The sequence below is a fragment of the Trachemys scripta genome, chromosome 11 (assembly GCF_013100865.1).
Source record: "Trachemys scripta elegans isolate TJP31775 chromosome 11, CAS_Tse_1.0, whole genome shotgun sequence".
Taxonomy (NCBI): domain Eukaryota; kingdom Metazoa; phylum Chordata; order Testudines; family Emydidae; genus Trachemys; species Trachemys scripta.
Genome location: NC_048308.1, coordinates 38,772,032 through 38,797,896, shown reverse-complemented (window position 1 = coordinate 38,797,896; position 25,865 = coordinate 38,772,032). Strand labels below are relative to the sequence as shown.

Genomic DNA, 25,865 nt, shown 5'->3' with positions numbered 1-25,865 from the left:
TCATTTATGCTTATATGTTGTCTGCTTTAACCTGTAAATAACACTCATTTCTTTTTCCTAGTTAATAAGTATTTAGTTTGTTTACTGTAGGATTGGCTACCAGCATTGTCTTTGGTGTGAGATCTAAGGTATAAATTGATCTGAAATAAGTCTGGTCTCTCAGGACTGGGAGCTTGTGATTTTTGGCGCAAGTGACCATTTATCACTAAGTCCATGTTGCATAGATTTAGCTACACCCCATGCTCTACATAATTCTAGTTTTATTTGCCCTCCTCCATGCTTCACAGTTGAGGGGAGCACAGAGACTCTTGTCTGCAAGGATCACCACTTACAAAGAGAACGCCCAGCAGTGCTGTTTTCCATATGGCTAGGAATAAAAGATTTCTTTTTATTTGTAAATTAGCACTGAATAGAAGCTACTTTGCTATGAAGAAAGCAACTCTGATAGAACAGGGCAAGTTTTTGTCTCTACACAAAAATTTGAAAATGGCGATCTTCAGCAGTACAGTAGTTCATTAAAGGTCTCAGAAAAATAAACCTCTGTATTTCACACTGTTCTCAATCATTTAAATGCAGTAAGAGAGGTGGGTTAATGTTATGCAGAACAGAAGTCCATGATAAGCACAACAGGCCTTAGCACAATGAATTCTTCCTTCAGCAATGCCAGCTACAAGTGAAAAGTGGACATGATAAGCAAGTACAGCATAAAACAGCCCTTGGGCCTTGCTCATAAAAAGATTGGCTCATTAAGGCTGTGTCTCGTGCTGTGCACTTTATAGGAGATGGCCCACAGCTCAGTTACTGGAAGTTTGCTGGTGTTAAAGCAAGCACACAGATACTGACTTAGAACATACAGTGTCTGGATATAGGAAAACATTCATTCTTTATCATTACACTTCTACATGTTCACAGCTGGAACATGTGCACAACTTCATTCATATAAATGCCACTACGCTGTGCCTCAAAACTAAGTTGCAAGTAAACTGGATTGGCTAGAATCAATATTACTATGTAAGCAGGACTTAATTGTGTATTAGAACGCTGAACCTACGGAATCATAACTGATTGCATAAGGGAATGGCAAACTACTGCAAACTCAAGTTGGCATTTGTTTTGGCTAATACTGAAAATAGAAGCAGAAATAGTGTTGTAATTCTATTAAGCAAGTGTCACAATTATGATGCTAAATTAACTGTGTTCCAATACAAACACTCAGGACCTGACCATGCACTCCAATTTCTGGCAAAATTTCCACTGAAGTCAATGGGAGTTAAACCTCAGCAAGGAGCTCAGGCTAATACAGAAAATATTATTTATTTTAATGTATTCATGGAAATGGGCACATTTCTTTCAGTTAATAAAATAATGTGCATTTGCTAGTACTAAGATATTGATCAGTCCTACACATTAATTACTGAAGGCTCAAATCCCCACTCAAGATTTGTGGCCTTCTATAAAATGTAAAGACATCAATTTTGACTGTGCTCCTTGCAGAGCGAGTTATCAAACACTCAGATACATTTCTGAAGTCTTTTTCTGCAGAGACTATAAGTTACTACTTTTAGGGCCCCATCCTGTTTCCATTAAAGTCAACAAAAAAGTTCTTGTTGTCTAATGAGAGCAGGATTGTGCTTTTATTAAATACACAGATTTAACATATAAAACAAAAATTTTATAAAGTATCACAATAATAAATATGAAATACATTCCCCTTTTTGTTGTTGTATCACACTGTTGTCAAGATTTACACCAATATGGACATATAAAGAGTGTGCTGCTCTCTCATTTAAGACCATCAATTTTTAAGCTTAGAAATGCAATTAAATCAACAGGAAACTGTTTATTTACTGATGGCACAATATGGCCCATAGTTAGTATCTTCTGTGTAATGCATTGAGTGAATTTTAAAGAGTATTATTTGTACTGGTTAATAAAACAGGCCATAATAGCCCCACAGGACCAAATGGAGACGATAGTAGACATCTTTCATTGGAATTTCCCTAGATTTGCTCAGACAATGATCCAAATGCTTTTTGCACTCAGAGGAAAGATTGAATTATTTTACTTACAGGAGTATTGGACTGTTCTGTTAACTTCTGCTCCCATACTTTCAAACGTCTCTCCCGTTCCTTGAGCTCTTGCTCTTTAAAGCTCAGATCACGCTCCAGTTTCTTCAGCCTCTCTAAGGTTGCTTCAATTTCACATCTGCAGAGAGACAATTTTTTAAGTCTTGTCTTTTTCTGACAGATATAAATTGTTCATAATTCCCACACGAACATTAATTAAATGTGAAAAGCTGAAAAGTACAACACTAACTCAAGCAGTACATTTAATTACCACCAAACACAAAGCCTTTCAGAGCATTAAAAACAACTGGTAATGTTTATACCAGAGGATAAACCAGAATGCCTTACTGTTTAAAAGAAAAAAAAAAAAGGGAAATTCCATCTTTTCTTTTAATATAATGAAATAGGTGCTATCAGTGAAGGAAAGTCGGTTCGGAAGTGATAATAGGGCAATCACTAGCATTGCTATATGTGTAGGCTAACAGCCCCAATTGCTTGGAGTTTATAACTTGGCCATAAATATTATTTGGGCTGAAGCTTGTTATACAGTCTCAGTAGACGACTTTCCCCACCCCAGTTTCTCAAGGTTAAAACATAACAGAAATGTAACCCCACACCAACGCTTTTTGGTCACACTACTTAAAATAATAGAAAGTTATGGGTCACATAGTTTGGATTCACAAGGATTTGGTTTGGACCTCTCTACATCAGACTAGCTTTGATTTTAGAGGCCTTTTGGGTTTTTTGAGGCCCAAATCGTAATATACCTTTACTCTGAAATTAAAAGGAAGGACTCAGAAGGGTGTGAATGAGTATGAGAGATGGGAAGTTAAGGAGGAGTAGGAAAGGGGTTTTCAATACCATTCTTGTAAAGTTTCATCTGTGAGGGGTGAATTAGATGCAAGATTGTTCCCTTCAGCATATTTTCAAATGGCTTGTCCAATCTAGCATCAAAATGTCTCTGAATGGAACATCCATCAGTCCCCTTGGAAGATCATTCAACAATCTTTCTTTTATAATATACACTAATCTGTATATAATAGAGATGGGCCAAACAAATAATTCATTGACAATAGCACAGGTTTTTCCTTGTGAATAATCAAGAACAGACTTTGATTTGTACTTACTTACTCATTATTTGAAGTTATTTGACTAATGCTTTATATGAACATAGTGTAGCCTGTAGATTGCTGCAAATTGTGTACCCTGATTGCTGCCTCAAGTGTCCAATATTCATGCTGTCTGACTGGTTAGTCACATGGCATTGTTTCTGCTCTCTAAACTCCCATAGGGAGATTTCAAGATGGCCACACGAACACTTCAGTTGCAAACTCTCCTGAACAACTATTCACAAGGTTTTTCCACCTCCACAAAACAATCGTGCAAACAACATTTGCTCCCACAGATGTTTGCAGAATGCAAATAAAAGGGGCTGCAAACACTGGAGCAAAGTGAATTGTAGGTTTATTTGTAAGAATGTAAATATTATTATTTTTTGCAGTGTTCCTCCAAATCTAGCATAAGGTGATTCAGCTGCAACACCCACCTTAAGCAGCTCAGGTTGAAAGTTTGTGAAAGCTCATGTACCATTCCAATTTTTTTTAAAATGACAGCAATTAAGTAATTTAAATACTCAAAATAGAATACTTCCCCCCTTTTTATAAGAAATCTGTGTCAGAATTTGGTGCTTATGAAAATGAACTTTCATCACTTTGGCAAGCCTGCTAACAAAATAAACTCTGCTGCTACACCTAATATATCTAGCATACAAATTACAGTCCTGCCTGGGGGCACTTCTTGAAGTACAGACAGCCAATCATGCTGATTTTACTGTTAATTTAGTGGTCAGAACAAATGTCTATCACATTTATTTTAACATGTGATCTTAGGCAAAATTTTATCTCAGACATGAAGAGGTCAATGATATCCTTTGTGATCACATAAAGCCTGAGGTCATGGCTGAGGTCCCCTACAAACATAAAGGGGAGCTCAACCCTCATTTAAAAAAAAAAAAAAAAAAAAAAAAAGAGAGAGAGAAAAGAAAAGAAAAAAAAAAGTAGGCTTGAAAATATGAACTAATGCAAACAGATTACTAGGGTTGAAAGCTTGTTGTTAGTTTTTTTCCTAAAGACCATAGGTGATTCACAATCCCTTCACCCAAGGCTATCTTTTGAAGGTCCAGCAAACAACATAACCATCAATTCCTTGATTTCCAGGAAGGCCTCAGATCTTGGAGGCCTTGCAAAAACTGCTACAGCCAGTTCTGCAGAAGAGAAAGGTTAACATATTTTTTGACTAAAACATCTAGTCTTTTTAAAGGACCAAGTCTACTAAGTATTGTGTAATTTAAAAGGCCTGAAAGTGACAAAAACAAAAAAACTGATGACGTTAATATTCTAACTTACATTATGTACCATGTATATTATTATATCTATTGTGTGTACAATAGGACAATTTGAGGACACTTGTTAGCATTGCTTTTGTTGGTTTGTGTCTCAACTTTATTGCTACTTATATGTAGTTTTATACATTTTAAAATATGTAAATTATAGTTTTCTCTTAAATAAAATTCTGCAACAGGAAAGTCCTGATAACAATAGCTTTCCATATGTCAAAAGCATACTGTGTACTGTAATTATCTCTCTTCATTAGACAGAAATGTCTCTTCTAATAAAAGGTCAGTCTGTGAAAACAGCTGCATTCTGAAAAATAATTCCACTGTATATAATAAAACAGTGTAATTAAAGAGAAAGCTACCGTACATTGCCCAGTTAATGAGTCTGTTACTTCATAAATATAGCAGCTTGAAACATACATTATAAGACATGTGTATCTGTAGTTCTGCAGTTTGATCTTGCTTGCTTGATTTTGTTGAACCATTTCATCCTACAGTCTCAGAGAATGTGTCTTATTATAAATGATACAGACAAAAATCGTGACTGGTATGTGGTGTTTTTTTTAGTTTTGCATTTTCATTGATAGAGCAAAATAAGCATTAATACTATCACATTTAAATAGCCAGAACAGAGGCTCTCAAAAAAAGGAAAGAACATGGCTAGTATACATGAAAAAATGCATACTAAATACAATCTCTATTTAACAATGAACATTTACATTACTTTTCAACCCTAATAAGAGACCTGCAGAAAGAACTATTAAATATGCTCTTCAAGATAAGTTTTATGTTGCCAATCCTGAGACTGTTAGTCAGAAACAAGAGCCTCCGTTTGAAAAATATCAGATATTGGGGAATAAGAAGATCTGGATTACGTTTAGACAATGATAAAAACAGACATATTAAATCAAATACTTTGGATTTTTACCAACAGACATCACAGGAAGCTTGCAATCAAAAACATATTAGAGATGGGACAAATTGTATTCTGCCTATTTGTACTCTGTCCGCTCTGTACAAAAATCAACTCTCCAGTTCTCTGTTTCATGCCAGTCAGAGCTACTGTAAGTCCAAAAGCGGAGTCTATGTACTCTGTGGCATCATATAGCCCCTGTGGGGTGCAATTTACTGCTGACCATCATACAAAACAAAAGATTGCTCTGCCCTTTTAAGGGTGAAACAAATGCAAACCGACTTTCCTCAGGAGTGACTGTCTTCAGCCAAATCCCAAATGTAAGTAACAGAGCGTGGCTCACCTCTCCCGGGGTTCTGCAAGGAGAGAGCCACATCCCCGTTCTCATCCTCAGCTCCAATCTTCTCTCTGACTTCTGCAGCCAGTCATCATCTAAGCTAACTCTTGACAGCACTTCCTATTCTTACCTATAGCTGGCCCAACTTGCTACTGGCCAAATTCCTAGGGCATGTCTACACCGGGACACTCAGGAAAGTTAATTCACTGTAACTAAAGGTGTAAATTTAAAGAGCCTGCGGCTGGATCTACACTAGAAACTTAGCTCAGTATAACTGCATCGCTCAGGGGTGTGAACCCCTGAGCAACGCAGTTATACTGATCTAATGCCTGGTGTAGACAGCACTATGTCAACTGGAGGGCTTCTCCTCTCAACACAGCTACCGGCTCTTGAGAAGGTGGGCTAACTATGTCAACAGGAGAACCCCTTCATCGGCATAGGAAGCATCTTCACTAGGTGCTACAGTGGCACCAGTGCAGCGGTATCACTGCAGCACTGTAATTGTAGACACGCCCCTAGCTAAAGTGCCTTAAAGCCCCTTGTGGCTGCTCTCATTCAGAAGTACAGTGGCCTTAAGTTTGCTTTAGCTTAATCCCCTTGGGCCACTTTACTTCTGAATAAGAGAGTCCACACAGGAATTTAATACATTTTAACTAAGGCTCTTTAAATTTGCACACCTTTAGTTAATTCTCATTATCTTCCCTGAGTGTCCCCATGAAAACATGCCCCTAGACTCAGGGCAAGCAATTGTGGCCCTTATTCTAATCAGCAGTAGAGTAACCCTTTTCATCCCAACTGCTGGACAGAGTTTCCATACATCCCACTATATATACCTCCATACACCCCAGTTTCTTTCTAACTGTTCCACATTTCTCAGACTACTTAACTTAAAATTTATCTTTGCTTCCAAGTGAATTGTTCTTGATCATGAATAAGTTTTTTTCCTCTCCTGTTTCCCTTGTCTATAAGTTTATCAACTCTTCTGAAAAATTCTATAATTCAATTTTACCTTGAAACTGTACCTTTGCTGAAATGCTTTTCCACAGCTAGAACAACACTTTTCACTTGCCGTGCTTTATGTTTACAAAACATTAATCAGTATTCACAGTGCAACAGTTTCTGTGTCCCAAAATGAAATATTTCATAAAACAGGTAAGCCATCTGGAGAAGATTCCTGATAAAGGAATAAACTTACCAAAAGAATAAAAGTTTAATTTTACTGAATGTCAATTCAACAGGTATCTACTTTGCTGAATGGACAAGATTTAAGTGGATAGTTGTTTGGTTCCTTCAGGAATCTGAGTACTTGTCCATCTTTAATATAAATGTTCCTTACCAGATCCATTGGGTTAACTTCTTATATGAAGTTTAACACTCAATAATAGCAAAAGGCAGCTATCCAGATTATAAAAAAAAAAAAAAGCAGCAATTACCATTATAGTAGCAGGACTGATCTCACCAAAGTTTAAAGGAACAGTGGCAGAAAATGTGGAGGCTGCTTGTGGTCATGTAATAAACCCCCATGATGAGACTTATTCTTCCAACATTTTTTGCCTTCTGCTTGCTACCAAAAATGCAAAATAGATAAAATGCCAGCCCAGAAATCTGCAAGAATCATGGTGTCCAACAAACAATTCATATCCCAAAAGAATCTGGTGGATCCCTATTTGAGAGACATTCATATTCAAAAGATATCCCAAGCCAAATTGGGGGGGAGTGGGGAGGCAGGGGAGGGAAGAAGATAGGGAAACAGATATACTGATTTCTTATAAAAATAAATGTGACAAATAGAAGCCATCCAACAACTTAAGTGCAGTTTAAACAAACATGGAAGAATTAAACACAAGAACAACCCAGATTCCTTCAGCTGATAAATAAAACCTAGCTGAACTTTCGACAAAAATAATATTTTTAGATAGGTGAACATCAATGCATTAGAAATTTGTTGTGTACTGGGCACTTCAAGATCAAATTGCAGATTTTCTAGTATACATGCAGTTTACATTTTATATCAGCAGATGGCGCAAAATGTTAGTATACTGTACTGAGAGCTGAGATGCAGTTACCAGATTCTCTGCTGAGTCAGTGCAGGAATAATGTCAGCTCTAAAACATGCTATTTATACTCTCATCATGTGACCTGGCTCAAACATCCCATCTTGTGCTCACTTTTTCCACACACACACAATAAAATTCCCTAGTTATCAATTTGCCTTTGAAGTTCACCAACAAAGTTTGGGATTGTTTTGTTTAAATCTCATGTCTATAATCTCTTCCTTATTCTCTACTTCCCAGCTCCAGTTTTCTTGAATGTTTTTCTTTGCTTGTTTTCAGAGCTGCAGGCACAGAATATCTGAGTATTTGTGCTCCCAGTTTACCTGGACAGCGGCCAAAGCTTCTTAATATAGACTGCAGTAAGATCATCTGGTAACAATCCTCTGTCTGTGCAGATCTGCTTTCAAAAGTCTTGTCCAAACACTAAGAAATATTGTGAAGCACTAAGCTTACATACTGAGAAAGAAGCTTTTGGATTTCTCTTATATTATTCTTTGCACACATATAAAACAGATTGAAAACTGGATTAAAAAACTGTTCCAAATAATTGAAAGAGCCTTTGCCTGGGTCTCCATTTGTAAGCATACAACTGGAAACAGGTCGTATCATTTGTTCAGACAATTTTTGTGCATTATCACAAATAATGGGGTTGGCAGAAGTAAGTCCTATCATGTAGATGCAACACTTATAACACCAAGTGGCTGCACATGCAAAGATTCAGACTCATAAATGTAGGCTTGTTTTGAAAACGTGGCCTTTTATGTTCCTTCCCTGTGTAACATGTAATTTGCACACTTCTACACACAGATATGTACAAATGTAGTAATATATAGCTTGAATCACAAACATCTTCACATTAGAGACTAAATACACATACCTGGTTTTAAGATTTGTATGACAAAATCTGTATACATTTGTGATACTTAAAAAGTGTATATTAATCAAGTGTACAGCTTAAGCATATTGACTCATAACTCACGTTCCACAACATTCTGGGTAGTCTTGAAAAAAAACAAGATCAAATATGTTCCAAAAATATCTACTGAACAAGTATTTTGTATTAAGAAAGAGATTACCATCTTTCCCCACCTGAGTCTGATTTCTTCTCTTTTTAGTAACTTTAATGCCAGCCACACAATTCATCACTTAACCCTGTGGAAAGAGTCTTAATTTGCCCACATCATTTCACATGAACACCATATCATCTTATTTGAGAAGCAAAGAAACATACCTCCACTCTGCCTTGTTATGCAGGAATGAGTTACACTGGTCTGGAAGGTTACTGTCATTGGACATGGATTCCAGAATTGAAATGATCTGCTTGAAAGATGGCCTTTTCTGAAGACAAAATGATAACAATAATCAGGGTTTTGTTTTAATATCTGACTATGTTAAAACATTAATGGGATTTCTCCTACAGCAAGTGCAAGCACAAGGGTGCAAATAGCACACGAACTGGGATGCTGCCTACATAATTATCAGGTGTTCAGCTCATGGAAAATGATTCTAAACCCATATATTTACTTTCCACTGGAAAAGTTAGCATAGAAACTGGTACAATCTACAATTGTGGGCCCCCAATCTGCTACTACCACAATATAAATAAAATAATAAACAAATAATAACAACAATAATAATATAATAAGGGATTTATAATGCTTAGAAAGAAGTGTTTCTAGTGCAAAGGAGGAAAATCCTACCTAACAGTCCTAATCTGGGAGAAGGATGCCTCCAAGGGATTGGTAATAACTTTCATTACACAGCTTTGCAACTGCAGGTCACAGGTAGGAACTCAACACTATTAATAGCTGAACAAGCCATTTGGTAGCCTGAGTGTGAGACCTCAGTTCAATTCCTACTGGACAAAGGTCCACATCACAAAAATTGCCCCTCCATAACTGGCACCCTTGTTGATAGTCTCAGCCGAGGTCAGGGACTGAACAGACATCAGGACAATTATGATGATTCCTCCATGACAAAGCTGGGCATATCAGCAAAGCAGTGGGGGGAAAATTCACAGTACCCATGTGTGTGCTGTTTGTGTCCTCTGCACAACTAAAGGCTGTCATTCTTAAACCCCTTTATGAAAACTAAATTCACTCATCATTCAGAACAGTCAACTTCTCTGCATTTTCTACTTTCTGCAGTCACAAAGGAAGCTATAGAGTACGATAATTGTTGAAAACTGAAAACGCACAGTTAAATATGTTTCTTGAAAGAGCAGTGACTCCATTAGTGTGTTTGACAGACCCCAGGCAAGGTTGAGACAAAAGGTTGAGACAAAATGTAGATACATAATAAAGGGATGATGCACATTCTCTCTGCATCTCATCTGTAATTACACCATTTCTGCTAAAATTACAGATGCAGCAATTAAAACGTGCATTTTAATTTGGGTGCACAAAAACAATTAGGAACAATGCTGAGGTGTCTCTCCCAGGAAGATCCAAGTGATTTCTACATTATAAAAGAGAGACAATTTCTTTATTTCAAATGTCAAACAGCATAAAAAAGTGTCAAATGTATAACAAAAAAAGAGACAACCTCTCTTATACAGTAGTGCTGCACTATTCAATGCTAACTGGAGGCTTTTTTTGTCTGTCATTTTTTGGACCATCTACACAGTTTTCAGGCAAATGGTGCAGCAAGCAGATTTTCGCTGTGACACACAGCATTTGCCTAGCCATTGCTGTACCTGTGCATTTTCACACCTATCCCATAGAGTTCTCTGCACTGTAACCTGGAACAGCTGCATAATACGGTAGCAGGTGCAAACTTGGCAGTACTTTATTTGTACCTGTTGCTATAATTCTATACATTGTTTCTAGTAAAGAATCCCAGAAGTTTGTTACAATGGTTCTCTCCAAATAGTGAATCCCCACATGCATTATAGAGGACGGGGACTACACCATCACACAATTCCACATGGATGATGCTATGGGTAAAGCTTGGCAGGAGGTTCCCTTGCACCCACTGGCGGATAGGCTCTGTGCTTTGAGTCCCAGAATACAATCATTGCTAGTTTTGAGTGGGGCTGCTCCAAGAGGCCAGGAGCTGATTTTTCAACTTAAGTTTTATTCTTTTCATATATTTAGTTGTTGCTGACGCAAATCCAGTGAAATGCACAAAGTCATGGCTGCAGCTACTTGCCCTGTTTTGGGTTTGTAAGTAGCAATGTATGCTAAATGCATTCCTGTAATTTCAATGGCTTTTCCATTGATGTTCCATCTCTGTTTGCCTGGAGTGTGGGACATGCAACTGGGACAGCTCCCAGAACATGTGGCAAACCCCAGACCCCATTAATATATTTGTGTAGTGCTATTAAACATTATACAATCACTTAACAGGTGTGTAGTGTGTCCTTACTAAACTAGTTGCATTATCTGATTTTCAGGAGCAGATGAAGAAGGAGCAGCCCTGTTACCTGGGGTTCTTGGGGCAGCCCTCACTGATAATGCCACGGTCAGGGCAGGCGGCAAAAGGGGCGTCACAAGCCCCTTGTTACATAAGCAATAGAATACTGAAATTAATACAGGTTTCATTTCCAGAATGTTTGTGCGCATTCTGCTTGATATGTCTTTCTGGGGGTATATGGGAAGTACTGGGCAGGGCTGAGCCCAGTCGACTACTTCTTATGTTGCTCTCAGACCTGCCTAGAACAGTGGGAGGGAATATAACGGTTGACAGAGAACAGAGTTGTCTCTGAAGGGCAGGTGAAAGCATTGAGTGACTGAATTGTATAAAGCAATACAATGGTCAATACAATGCCTGAGGTTCCTGCACACACCACCACCAAACTCCTAGAATCATAGAATATCAGGGTTGGAAGGGACCTCAGGAGGTCACCTAGTCCAACCCCCTGCTCAAAGCAGGATCAATCCCTAACTAAATCATCCTAGCCAGGGCTTTGTCAAGCCTGACCTTAAAAACCTCTAAGGAAGGAGATTCCACCACCTCCCTAGGTAACCCATTCCAGTGCTTCACCACCCTCCTAGTGAAAAAGTTTTTCCTAATATCCAACCTAAACCTCCTCCACTGCAACTTGAGACCATTGCTTCTTGTTCTGTCATCTGCTACCACTGAGAACAGTCTAGATCCATCCTCTTTGGAACCCCCTTTCAGGTAGTTGAAAGCAGCTATCAAATCCCCCCCTCATTCTTCTCTTCTGCAGACTAAACAATCCCAGTTCCCTCAGCCTCTCCTCATAAGTCATCTGCTCCAGCCCCCTAATCATTTTTGTTGCCCTCCACTGGTCTCTTTCGAATTTTTCCACATACTTCTTGTAGTGTGGGGCCCAAAACTGGACACAGTACTCCAGATGAGGCCTCACCAATGTTGAATAGAGGGGAATGATCACGTCCCTCGATCTGCTGGCAATGCCCCATCTTATACAACCCAAAATGCCGTTAGCCTTCTTGGCAACAAGGGCACACCGTTGACTCATATCCAGCTTCTCGTCCACTGTAACCCCGAGGTTCTTTTCTGCAGAACTGCTGCCTAGCCACTCAGTCCCTAGTCTGTAGCAGTGCTTGGGATTCTTCCGTCCTAAGTGCAGGACTCTGCATTTGTCCTTGCTGAATCTCATCAGATATCTTTTGGCCCAATCCTCTAATTTGTCTAGGTCCCTCTGTACCCTATCCTATCCCTACCCTCCAGTGTATCTACTCCTCCTCCCAGTTTAGTGTCATCTGCAAACTTGCTGAGGGTGCAGTCCACGCCATCCTCCAGATCATTGATGAAGATATTGAACAAAACCAGCCCCAGGACCGACCCTTGGGGCACTCTGCTTGATACCGGCTGCCAATTAGACATGGAGCCATTGATCGCTACCTGTTGAGCCCAACGATCTAGCCAGCTTTCTATCCACCTTACAATCCATTCATCCAGCCCATACTTCTTTAACTTGCTGGCAAGAATACTATGGGAGACCGTATCAAAAGCTTTGCTAAAGTCAAGGAATAACACATCCACTGCTTTCCCCTCATCCACAGAGCCAGTTATCTCGTCATAGGAGGCAATTAAGTTAGTCAGGCATGACTTGCCCTTGGTGAATCCATGCTGACTGTTCCTGATCACTTTCCTCTCCTCTAAGTGCTTCAGAATTGATTCCTTGAGGACCTGCTCCATGATTTTTCCAGGGACTGGGGTGAGGCTGACTGGCCTGTAATTCCCTGGATCCTCCTTCTTCCCTTTTTTAAAGATGGGCACTACATTAGCCTTTTTCCAGTCATCTGGGACCTCCCCCGATCGCCATGAGTTTTCAAAGATAATGGACAATGGTTCTGCAATTACATCCGCCAACTCCTTTAGCACCCTCGGATGCAGCGCATCCAGCCCCATGGACTTGTGCTCATCCAGCTTTTCTAAATAGTTCGGAACCACTTCTTTCTCTACAGAGGGCTGGTCACCTCCTCCCCATGCTGTGCTGCCCAATGCAGTAGTCTGGGAGCTGACCTTGTTCATGAAGAGAGAGGCAAAAAAAGCATTGAGTACATTAGCTTTTTCCACATCCTTTGTCACCAGGTTGCCTCTCTCATTCAGTAAGGGGCCCACACTTTCCTTGACTTTCTTCTTGTTGCTAACATACCAGAAGAAACCCTTCTTGTTACTCTTAACATCCCTTGCTAGCTGCAACTCCATGTGTGATTTGGCCTTCCTGATTTCACTCTTGCATGCCTGAGCAATATTTTTATACTCCTCCCTGGTCATTTGTCCAATCTTCCACTTCTTGTAAGCTTCTTTTTTGTGTTTAAGATCAGCAAGGATTTCACTGTTAAGCCAAGCTGGTCACCTGCCATATTTACTATTCTTTCTACACATCGGGATGGTTTGTTCCTGCAACAACCTCACTAAGGATTCTTTAAAATACAGCCAGCTCTCCTGGTTTCCTTTCCCCCTCATGTTATTCTCCCAGGCAATCCTGCCCATCAGTTCCCTGGCAAGCAGTGAACCAGGACAGCCACAGGAGTTGTCAAAACTTTGTTCCAAGTCGACATTCACAACAGTATTGGGAATGCTTGTGCATCTATGCATATGAACACCAACTATTTTACAGGCATAGTAGGTACCTGAATCAGCCTTGGCAGGTACCTGAATCAGCCTTGGCAACAGCTTTTCTCTTGAGGGTAGATGGGATTTTGTCTAGAGCAGGAAGGAGGCAACAGGACTACACTGATTTTTTTTTTAAAGGGGAAGGTACCTTTTAATTTAATAAAAACAATGTAAGCACAGATTGAGGACTTTTGCTAAGATGTGGAAAAGTAACTAGTGATTTGGGGTGCCCAGCTTGAGATACCTTCTTTTCGGTCAGTGGGTGCTCACCACTTTCTGAAAACAAGACTCCTGAAAGAGGTCTCAAGTTGGGCACCCAAAATCACTAGTCACTTTTTAAAATCTTGGCCCTTACATCTCAATGCCTCATGGAAAAACTTTATAAAAGAAATTCCAATTACAATGAATTCTGGCTAATATTTTCAGTGTTTCCCTTCACTTAATGTTTGTTACTTGGCATGTGTGTATAAAAACAGTACCTTTGATTCTATTACTTTATCTGTTTCTACTTCCTCTCCCAGTTCCCAAGCCTCAGATGGTAATCGTATTTCTAATAATTTATGATGTCGCAGATCAGGTGGGGGATACTCTGTAGAAACATATGAAACTAAGAAACACAAGACCCTGTTTTAAGGTAAACATCTCTAGTAATAAAGAGATCAATAGGGAGAAAGCTTGTGGAAGCAACTCTCTAATATCCTAGAAAAATAGTAGAGATGGGGACACTTGAAAGTGGATGTCTAAGACAAGTAGTTGCCTATTGGAGGTGCTCTTTAATAATCATGATTAATACTTAGCACATAAATAGTCTTTTTAATGTAAAAAGCACTTTACTAAAGTTACTTTAACTTATAGGTTTTACTATATAAATAAAGTTCCTCTATGCATGCTTTATTCATAATAATTTCAATGCAATGGGATAGATAATTTTCTTCAAATAGTAAGAAATTCTATAAAATTGAAAGCAAAGCCTAAAAGCTGACAGACTAATCACAGGAAATCACAGGGGAGTTGCATATTGCAGTATTAAAATAAGGTCACAGTAGTCTATAACAAGGATTGCACTATATCAGGGATCGGCAACCTTTGGCACGCGGCTCGCCAGGCCAAGTACCCTGGCTGGCCAGGCCGGTTTGTTTACTTGCCGTGTCCACAGGTTCGGCTGATCGCGCCTCTCACTGGCCGCGGTTCGCCGCTCCAGGCCAATGGGGGCTGCACGAAGTAGCGGCCAGCACATCCCTCGGCCCGTGCCGCTTCCCACAGCCCCCATTGGCCTGGAGCAGCAAACCGTGGCCAGTCGGAACCGCGATCGGCCGAACCTGCAGACGTGGCAGGTAAACAAACCGGCCCAGCCTGCCAGGGTGCTTACCCTGGCGAGCTGCGGGCCAAAGGTTGCCAATCCCTGCACTATATACTCCCTCTGAAGTGATGACTTTAACAACAAACAAGTTGGCCACCAATATTTCAGAAGAACCCTTCATAACTAGGGGCTAGGCTGTCACCCATAGATTCCTATGCAGAGAGTCCCTCCACGTGCAGCTCTCTCCTCTTTTACAGAAGAAGGGGTCAACTGCCTTCTCAGCATCATTGCTGGAGATCTGTGTCTCACGAGGGAGTGGTCTAAGGAAATGGTTGTTATGCTCCAGCAATTTGCAGAAAAGCAGCATGATGCTGCATTAACTTTTCACCAGAGCTGTCTGTGAACTAAGGGACTCCCTTCATGGGAAACTGGAGGGGGCTAAAGAGTCTGCAGTAAAGACGCACAGAGTCTTCATTTGGAAGGCACCATATTGTTGGTGGATCTCAAGGATCTTGAGGGACAGAACCCTCCATTCATTCAATGAGAGAACATGCCTTGTCCCCCACAGAACAATCTGGGGAAAACCTCTACAAAGGTGGTTTTCTTCCTTTAGTCTCCCTCTCATGTTCTTTCCAAGTGACAAGGCGCTCTAGCTTTAAAGTAGCCAATTCATCCCAGAACAAATCCTGGTCCCACTGAATCAGTGGCAAAACTCCTATTGACTTCAACGGGACCAGAATTCTGACTCTACCAAACTGAGTAAAGCAATATCATTTTTCTTCCTTAACTATCTTCACAGGAGAAGGAAATGCCTGCTCATATTTGATAACAAAGCTGATGCCATTATGAACTGTTTTCCAGCTACCTCCACAGGTCTCTTTCCAACTAATTTGCTGTACACAGAATAGGGCAGTGGACTGAACTAAAAATGGACATTTCCCATCATCTATATGAGTTTTTACTTAGTAATTAAAATTAATATTTACTCCTTTAGTTACCCCCACAGGGGCAGTTAAACAGGTGCAAAGGTTTACTAGCTTGACATAACAACTCTTCTTGAAGTTGCTTTTTTATTCTGTTTTCATATTAATTTAGAGCTTGTTCTGACATCCTTATGAAGAGACTTACGTTGCAAGTGCTCCCAATGTGCTTAGGGTGTCAGAATCAGGCCTTTAATTATTACATTATATTACATCTGTAAAGAAATAATTTTATGAAGAAAATTTGTTTTATAGGTAAGAACTAAACTATTTTTTCATTAAGTTACCGAAAAAAATGTATTAGTTCTTCCATCCTACCCTATGCACAGCTCTTCCAGTCAGCATTCCAATGCTGTCTTCCCTAAACAGGTCTGGCTTTAGAAGGCAAGAGAGGCATCTAGCCATAAATATGTTCTAGATGATCATAATGAAGATCCCTAACTAACGGTTTTGAATTGGTTTGCAGCAGCAGTAATAGGCCAGCTATGCCCTACAAAATAAGAATTTCATACTAAAATGATGAAGACGCAAAAGAAATAGGTACATTTAACATGAACACAATAAATGAAATTACCTTTGAATCAGCTTCCCAACACTGATGCATCAGTTCTGCAAAACTTCTGGGACAACTGCTTGGAATGGTTAATCTCTGCAATGGAGAAAGGATTCACCAGTTAAATGAAAGCAAAGAGCAATTTATTTTTCTTAATGGTTTAGTCATAATACTTTCTATAAGACTGGTCATTTGATGTTTCAAGCAAAAAGATGAGGCAATTGTTCAAAATAACCATTAACAGCATGACAAAACTCCATAATTGAGGAGCAATGTACAAAATCCAAAATAAGACACCATAAGGAACAGGTGGAGCAAATATTCAAACAGAGTATGTTAAAAAACTAACAAATGCCCAATAGATCAAATGAGGCAAGCCCATGGAAAGTCTCGCAAATGACTATTAAATGTTTAGATCAATTAACTGCATGACTGGGTGTCCACAGATGTACCTCAATATAAATGTAATGTGGGAGAAAACTTAGCCCCTTTCTCCCACATAAAGTAATCCAGCAAAATTTTACTAAAATCACTGTTGATATCACAGAGAAATGGAGGAGGCGATGAAGTTAAAAAAATAAAATAAAAGAGAGATTTCTATGAGAATCTTACTCCACAAGATAAGTTTCATGAAGCTTAAGTGGTCAGATTAAGTAATTGTGATATCAGTAGCTCAAAAAAAGAACTCAAGGATCAAAGAGAACTTGTATATTAGGTGGCTGAAGAAGGCCAGAACTAAAACAATTAGCTGCAGGTTACAACCAGGACTGCTACAACAGGGAACCAGTTCTAAATCAATTTGGTTTCCTTTGTAGGGAATAAGAAAGATACCTAAGACAGGCTATCCTAGAGGCAACTTTTAATTTGCAACTCTTTCTCCAGTCTGGAAAGATCCAAACCCAAATCCCACTACATTTGATGAAATGACTATCTTTATCGCATTACATTTATAAGGAGATACCGCTGGGCTCTCAGTTGACTGACTTCAGATGTTTGATACCAACTAAAATAGATCTGTAAATACACAACAGAATGGTTCTTCATTGGAGGATCGTGAAGGACCTAGAAATCTGAGAGGCCAAGTTGGAAAAATGATTCTCTAGTGCTATAAACAGGACAGAGGCATATAAAGATGATCTAACCAAGATATTATAGTTCCATTCAAACCAACTTGCTACCCCAGGCACTTTGCTGCACTAATTCTGGCACTGCGCAAGTCAAGCAGAGCAAGTTGTATCAAATTATACCATTATATTACTGCAACGTGACCTGCAAAGCCATATGAGCCACAGCATGCCAAACTAGGAGTACAACAAATTTGTCTGCATAAGCATTTAAACAAGACAAAAACTGGAAACATGAGATACTCAATAAAGATATTACTGGAGTGTAATCATTAAAATAATGCATTGCTGGTGAAAAAGCTTTCTGCACAGGAAATACACTGAAATTCCTATAGTGCATGAACAAATTGCACTGCCATTTGATACTCGGTCAAGTCATTTGCCTAAAAATATGTCTGCTAGTCTTGCTATGGCATTTGTCTTTAACCCTCACTGTTCACGTAGATGGAAAATAGGTTACCAGGAGACATGTAATCATCAATTACAGCTGTTTTATGTGTGCAGAATGTAATTTGTCAGGCAATATATAGGTAGCATATTCCAAGGCTACCATACCATAATAAAGAAGATATCTCTCAGTACTAATTTGTCATTAGCTAATGCCAACCATAATTTGAGCATTCACATTGGGGGTGAAGCAGGTCTGGATTAAAAAGGAAAATATTCGAGCAGGATGAAATTCACCTTTGTGCAGAGGACCCAAACAAGACTAGGCACCACTGAAGTCATACTTAACCTCTTAGAACTCCCTTTGCACCGGGTTGATCTTTGCCCTCAGTGAGTATGCTTTAGACTCAGTTCTGCACTGACTTTTAGAGGGAGAAGAATGCAGATTGGATCAACAGTGTGTTTAATTCTGCTCTGAATCACACATATGCAATCCCATTGACACCAATAGGGTTTGCACTGGTTTATTTGAGAGAAGAACCTGCCCCTTTATATTTATTTACTTACTGTGAGAGACATACATTCCATTTTTCTTCTGCTGGAGAAGTGAGGAATAGGAGAGCAAATGAATATTTTGCATGACTGTTATTTTGCAGGACTGTGTTGGGCACATTCAATAGATTGTGATCAGATTCAAAAAATACTGTCAGTGTCAATCTATTTATTGCACCACTTAGGAAGGAAGATTGCATAAGAGGCACCACCATCCTGTTGCAACTATCATCTAGTACTGAGAAGTTCATGAAGGACACTTGTTTTTTTCTTAAGCTTCTTCTGGCTGTAGTAAGGCAGCATGTCATGCCCACATTTTGCTTATAATATATTTTAATAGTTCCTTGCTTTGGAAAACCATGAAGAAATATATTTGTACACTTTAACATCTTTCAACAGAAGATCAGTTCTCTTCACCGAATTTTAAATGGTCTGGTATTGTACGGCAGATCCTGCATAAACCTGTGTACGTGATATGCACAGGAATGCCATATACAGTATACGGAAAAGTTTCTGGTCTCTCTCTCCAAAATAACTTGGCATTAGCTGTATGAGGCTTTTCCCATAGTGGGAGAAGGAATCCTGTTATGTTTCCTGTTCTGATAATATTATTCTGTAGAAGGCTGAGTTCATAAGGCTTCTCTCTATTAATGTAGCATTTCCAACTAATCTGGACATCTCATGTACTTCGACAGGGAGTAGAACCAGTCCAGTTCCCAAACAGAACTAAAAAAAATACAAAGGTGTTTCTCTCTTCATTTGTCTCTCCCTCTGCTATTTAATATTTAACTCGATTTTATTTAAGTATAAAGTATTTTGGGAAATAGTTTGTATAGAAGAATATAAAACTGTATTGTAGAGATACTGGGTTGTATTATAACGTTACCCAAACTTCCACTGTGTCTAGATAGTAGAGGTTTCCTCTTAACTGAGATTTCCATGCTTGTCTGTGTGTGGTATAGTCCCAACTTTAAATGTTTTTTAAATGTAGTTACTGTCTTTGATATCAAAGAACCATGTGTTCAGACATATAGCTCACATGCCCAACTAACTGAAAGCCTCATTTTGTGGGAAGAAGAAAAGCGAGGCTGGGGACACTGTACAAACGGTGTTTACACCACTGAAGTTCTTTTGAAATGGAAAGACTCTGCATGAGGAAGCTTGCAGCTATGCCACAGCCTTGCCAATCCCAGTGAGGAGCTCATCTTCAATGTAGTGTTGAACGTAGGTGGCAAAACTGTAATTTCTCTCTTTTTTTTAAACTATTTTTTCTTCTTTTATTTTTGAAATTCTCATCTAAGCGGCAGTTTCTTGTACTATAGTGACTCCTGCTGGGAGAGTTAAGTTGAAGTAGCTGAAGGTCTCTTACAGATATATCAACTCCCGGCCAGTAAAAAGATGTCCTAAACGCAGGAGATGGAGTTAAACTGTTCCCCTACCTTGGACGCAATGGCTTCTTTCATCACTAAGAACAAACCCCTAGGTTTTACAATTGAGACTGAGAAACTAGTACAGTACTTGTACAATTTTTGATCTACAGCATCACGACGTGAAGCTGCAACAATTAGATGTAAAGGGTCCATTCATGAGGAATAACATCACTTTGACCCTTTGTGTTAGCTCCTACTGCTAATCTTTCCATACGCGTGAACTTACTTTCAATTTGAAGAAGATGAAAAAGTCTTTTGCAAAACCCCAATACTGTTTTCTGATCTATGTACCTGAATGTAGAAACGTAGTCTTACCTCGTTTTTTTCCACTACAAGCCAAGCTACTTGTAATCCTTCCAAGCCTTTAAAGGGGACCTCCCTTGTTAGCATCTCCCAGAGAACCTGGAGCAGAAAAAAAGAAAAGAATTTTTATTTCTGTACTTTGTATTTTAAATACATCATTAAACCCTGATACAGCACTATCTGTATCCAATTAATCGGCAACCAGATCCCATTTGCAGTAACTTGGACAAATGTTTGTGTGCAAGATCCTCTCACTAAATTAATTTTAGTATTTCTGTTTTTTCCTCTAAAGCAAAACCAAATAAAAAACTGGATTGTGTGGGGCCCAGTGACTGCAATTTTGTGAAACCCATAGGAAATATTCTCTTCTTTCTTTATACCATAAAATGGTGGTTCAGCCTTGCAAGATAGTGAACTCTTTCTCCCCAACCCCAACTAGACAAACCTTTTCATTAGAATAATTCTACATTTTTAAACATTTCTATACAACTACAAATGGCGCCTCTTAGTAATCACTATCTGAGTCAATAAGCTTTTAGCTTCTGATACACGCTTATAACAAAACACCCAATCCAAAATACACTTTTAAAGTAATATAATAATTGTTGCTGTCAACAAGTTTGTGATGATATTAAACTAAGTGGTATCGCAGGTATCAGATATTAATATTTTATCTTTAATCTCCCTACAACAATAATTTATCTTCAGACATGGGAAGATCTCCTCCATCTGCATACACATGTAACATTTTTGCATATATTGCACCAACTCATTAAATCAAATGAGAATCTGAGAATCTCAACTACTTTGTAAAAATATCAACATCACCAAAAGAGCTAAGAATCAATAAACCCAACTTCTTTTTCTACTGTAGAGACATAATATTGGAGTTCAATAAATTAAAAGTCACTCTTGTCTCCATTCATACATATATCTACAACACTCGATCTCCATATATATATCTCTTGATACAGATATAAAAAACTATATAAAAACTTTTTCTTCAGCTCAAAACACACCAAAAAAGGGGCCAACATTTATTGACCACTTAGCCAAAAGTTCCAAGCACCTTGTATAAGTCTTGATATCCCTGCTATTTGGGCTAGTACTCAGGCTTAGTCAAGCCACATCATTTTCAATGAATTATGGCCAACTTTGAAGGTAATTAGTAGGAACATGCAAGAACATTGGCAGACACTGTTCAAGCAGAAAAATCAAATGAACAGGGTGCTATATCAAAAGAGCTGCTGAATAATTCTGTTTGAGCCAGAACCTGATTAGTAAAGGTAAAAGTATCTTAGAAGAAGTCATTGTATAAAAATTTTTCAAGGGAAAGTATTCATACAGGTACCCAGTCCCCTGTATGGCTCAATTCATTCCCTTTAGAAGAAGGAAAATACACCTCAATGTGTTATTCCAGTTACCACACATCTGCTGGTAAGGCTGAGGAAAAGAAGGGAATTTAACTGCAAAATAAGTAACTGATTTGATGTACCCATGAAGCTCAGGCACCCCAATAAGCAGTCAGCATAAAACAAAAGCCACCCAATTGTGCAGGTGAACAGATTCACAGAACTACCTCATCTATATAACTGTAGGGCTATTGTGCCCTATGTACTACAAAACCCCTCAGGGAATCTCACTAAAGATCACACATCAAATGTATAAGAACGGTTAGAATTGTAAAATATTATTTAAAATTCTTCAGGTGAACAATATTACAGATTGAAATATGTAGGTTTCATACATCACCAAAAGCCTGTAGCTGGAAAAGAAGACAATTTTGCTTTTCTCACACAACAGGTAGTGGTTGTATGTTTCCATTCATGCACATAAGTCAGTACATTTTCCACTGAATTCCTTTATGATGCCATTTTTACTTTTATTTCCATTGTCTTGTACAGCTCACTGGTTTCTTAACCCAACTGTATTAGCTCCAAATACTCCAAACTATACTTCATAACCCAGAAGAGAGCAAGGAATCTGAGAAAAGTAGGAAGAATTCCCTTTTAGTATCCTATTGTTCACTAGTAGCATTAGAAAGCCAAAAGATGAGGAACTTGAGTCCCATAAGTCTTTGTGTTTATTCCAAAAGGTTTACTGAGAACAATGCTTTGTCAGTGATGCCAATTTCATAGTCAAGTCAACAATCTAGATAAAGATTTTCCACCAAGCTGGAGCTCCGTGGTAACATTTTCATTGCCTTGTTTTTGTAAGAGTTTCAACACAGTCTTATGAATTGGCTATACTGGACTGTCAGTCAAAGTGGAACCAAAACTGCAGAGAGAAGTAGTCTAACTAGACACAGTTCAGAGAACTATACATAAAAGGATTTACAGCAGAGGCTTGCAAATTGTGGTTCCTAGAGAGCTCAGTCTCCTTCTTGTGAACAGATAGAGAGAAAGTGAACATATGGGGAGGAGGGCATGAAATGAAGAGCAAGAGTGTGACTGTCTTTTTCAGAAAGTTTCAAATACTTTCCCAACATTACTTAGTTGCTAAAAATTCCCACTGTTACTCCAAGTTCAGCTCCACTGGGGGCAGTTATGCTGGGAAAACTAGTACAGACAGGATTCCAGGGAGCTGCCAGCAGTTTAAGTACCGTATTGTCTATTGTCTTTGCTTAGAGCAGGTCTACACAACCATGATTAAAATACTGATGGCCACTGGTGACTTGTCTACACGAGAGCTCTACCCCTTGCTACCACTCTGGCTTTGAAATGGCAGTAGCAACAACAGGGGATTTTTTGTAAAAGAGTCCTCATAAAGACCAGGCCCAGGACAACTTTCATGTTGACTCTAGCACATGTCAACCTCAAAACTATCATGTTTTCTTTTTGTGAAGGGCTTTCTATACATGGAGTTATCTCTGATTAACGCTAAACAGGAACAAGGCACTCTTAATAAGAGTGTCCAAAATGGAGTTTATCAAGGACAGTTAAACTTATTCTGAATAAGGGTGTTCACACAAGGAGTTTATCAATGATTGCTAATCAGGAATAACTGTGTGTTCAGACAAGCCTTAGAAGAGACCACTACACTAGTCAGTAGTGGCTAGGTCTGGAATGTGGATAATGGAAGACCAAATAAATGAGGATATCCCTTTTAATCCACGCTACCTGTAAAAGTTTGTTTTCACAGAGCGGGTTTGAGCATAGTGATCAATCCTGAATTTAATTGTTCGAATATTGCTTTTAGAGAGAGAGAGAAATGAAAGAAGGGATTTTGAAGGTGGAATGGGGTCTTCTCAGATCCTCTTTCCTCAGCCTCTTTAAGCTCTGCTGAAGATGTTGGAATGATCCATTCTTCCATCTGATGAGAGCTGTAGATGCTGCCATCCAAAGATACTTAATACTAGCCTTGAGTTAAGCTGGATGAGGTCACATGAAAATGATTCAATGTGGTTTTGAAGTGTTATTTCATATTAAATATATAATTTTAAGATTAATAAAAATAAACTGAAATATATGTAAGGATAAAACTGATTCACAACTTCTATGGCTGAGACTGTGCTTACATGTTCTACACGCCTCCTGTTACCCGGTACATAGACCTCCACTTCAACTAGTTAAAGAGTCTGTGTTATTCACTGGTTACCACTTCATCTGAAAGCTATCAGTATAAAGCCCACATGAGAATGAAATTGGTAAAAAACTCTGAGTGCCAGAAAAGCAGGCTAGGGGAAGTCACAATTTAGTAATTTAAGAAAAACAAACCATTTTTCATTCTTTCTTCAACTCTTTGGTGAAAACAACAGGTAGAAAACGGAACACGGATAGTTTTGCACAGCTCTCCTATTGACTTGGACTCATAACCAGGGTTTGAAGAAGTGCAGCAGAAAGGGTGATGGTGTTGTGCTACTACAGGTAACAGACTTTGTATGAGACCTGACAATGATATTAGTCCAGCAACTCTCTGCACCTAGCCAAATAGAAGTTAAAATCCTATAATTCTTTTCAAAAAGAGTATGGGATAACCCCAGTGTGCTGGGCCAACATTCCCTCTAAAAATAAAATAAGTTCTCACATCCAGGGCAATGTGTGAGCTATTGCCAATGGCTGCTGCATTTAACTTCACAGCCTCTACACAACCAGTATTTAATTACTTGCTTTTATAAGTGCTAAAATAGCTCAACTATGAAAGACACGGCATAAACCCTTATAATTAAATACATATACAATATACTCCAAATGGAATTCTGTTGAGCTAGGATAAAATAACTGATGTTCTGAGTGTATTTCTTTACAATTTCAAAACAGCTACGGCTGTTTTAAAGAGTGAACATCATTATTCCACAAGCATTTTCAAAGCAGCTAGACAAGTGAAGAATTATAGTCTGTACAACACATAATGACATTAGAAAGAAACTTGATCTATGTGACTCAAAATTTAGGTTGATAGATTCTGATACTTAGCATCCATTGTTTAGAGTAGTATGCATTTGGTTTAGGAAACGGAGTCATTGGGTGGTTCAGAGAAAATCCAAGACCTATGTTTGTGTCTGGATAAATCAGCTGGAACACTTGGTTTTATTTGTTAGTCGGCCTTATGAAATAATTTACTAAAATCTCAAAGGGAGAATTTGGAAGCAATTTAGCCAATCATGAAGAGCAGAACAAATTACTCTAAATATTGGAATGCAATATCTGAGAGATCCTTTCTAAGGCCTTGTCTACACTACGAGAGTAGTTCGATTTTACTTAAATCGAATATTTGGAATCGATATTGCAAAGTCGAACGTGTGTGTCCACACTAAGGACAGTAATTCGACTTTGTGAGTCCACACTAACGGGGAAAGCGTCGACATTGGAAGCGGTGCACTGAGGGCAGCTATCCCACAGTTCCCGGAGTCCCCGCCGCCCATTGGAATTCTGGGTGGAGCCGCAAATGCCTTCTGGGTAAAAAAAAAATGGGCCAGGGTGCTTTTGGGTAACTGTCGTCATCCGTCCATCACTCCCGCCCTCCCTCCCTCCCTGAAAGCGCCGGCGGGAAATCATTTCGCGCACTTTTCAAGTCATTGACAGCGCGGACGCCACAGCACTGTGAGCATGGAGCCCGCTGCAACCATCGCTGCAGTTGTGGCCGCTCTCAACGCCTCGCAGCTTATCATACAGGTTGCCCTGAGGCAGATGCAGAAAAGTCAGGCGAGGAGGCTACGTCAACGCGGTGATGGCCTGAAGTCTGAGAGTAGCACAGACCTCTCAGAAAGCAGGGGACCCAGCGCCGAGGACATCACGGTGGCAATGGGTCATGTTGATGCCGTGGAACGGCGATTCTGGGCACGGGAAACAAGCACTGAGTGGTGGGACCGCATAGTGCTGCAGGTCTGGGATGAATCACAGTGGCTGCGAAACTTCCGCATGCGGAAGGGAACTTTCCTTGAACTTTGTGAGTTGCTGTCCCCTGCCCTGAAGCGCAAT

At 39.2% G+C, this 25,865-nt stretch overlaps 1 protein-coding gene across 3 annotated transcripts in view; it reads right to left on the bottom strand.

Annotated features, from left to right (window-relative positions):
* MAP3K20 (mitogen-activated protein kinase kinase kinase 20) overlaps positions 1–25,865 on the bottom strand; it is a 129,977-nt gene that overhangs the window by 39,858 nt on the left and 64,254 nt on the right. For all 3 annotated transcript variants that reach the window (XM_034785402.1, XM_034785401.1, XM_034785403.1), the window contains exons 8-11: positions 20,458–20,544; positions 16,671–16,745; positions 8,997–9,103; positions 2,070–2,205 (exon numbers count right to left, since the gene is read on the bottom strand). In XM_034785402.1, the coding sequence (XP_034641293.1) occupies positions 2,070–2,205; positions 8,997–9,103; positions 16,671–16,745; positions 20,458–20,544 (405 nt within the window). The remainder of the gene's footprint in view (positions 1–2,069; positions 2,206–8,996; positions 9,104–16,670; positions 16,746–20,457; positions 20,545–25,865) is intronic.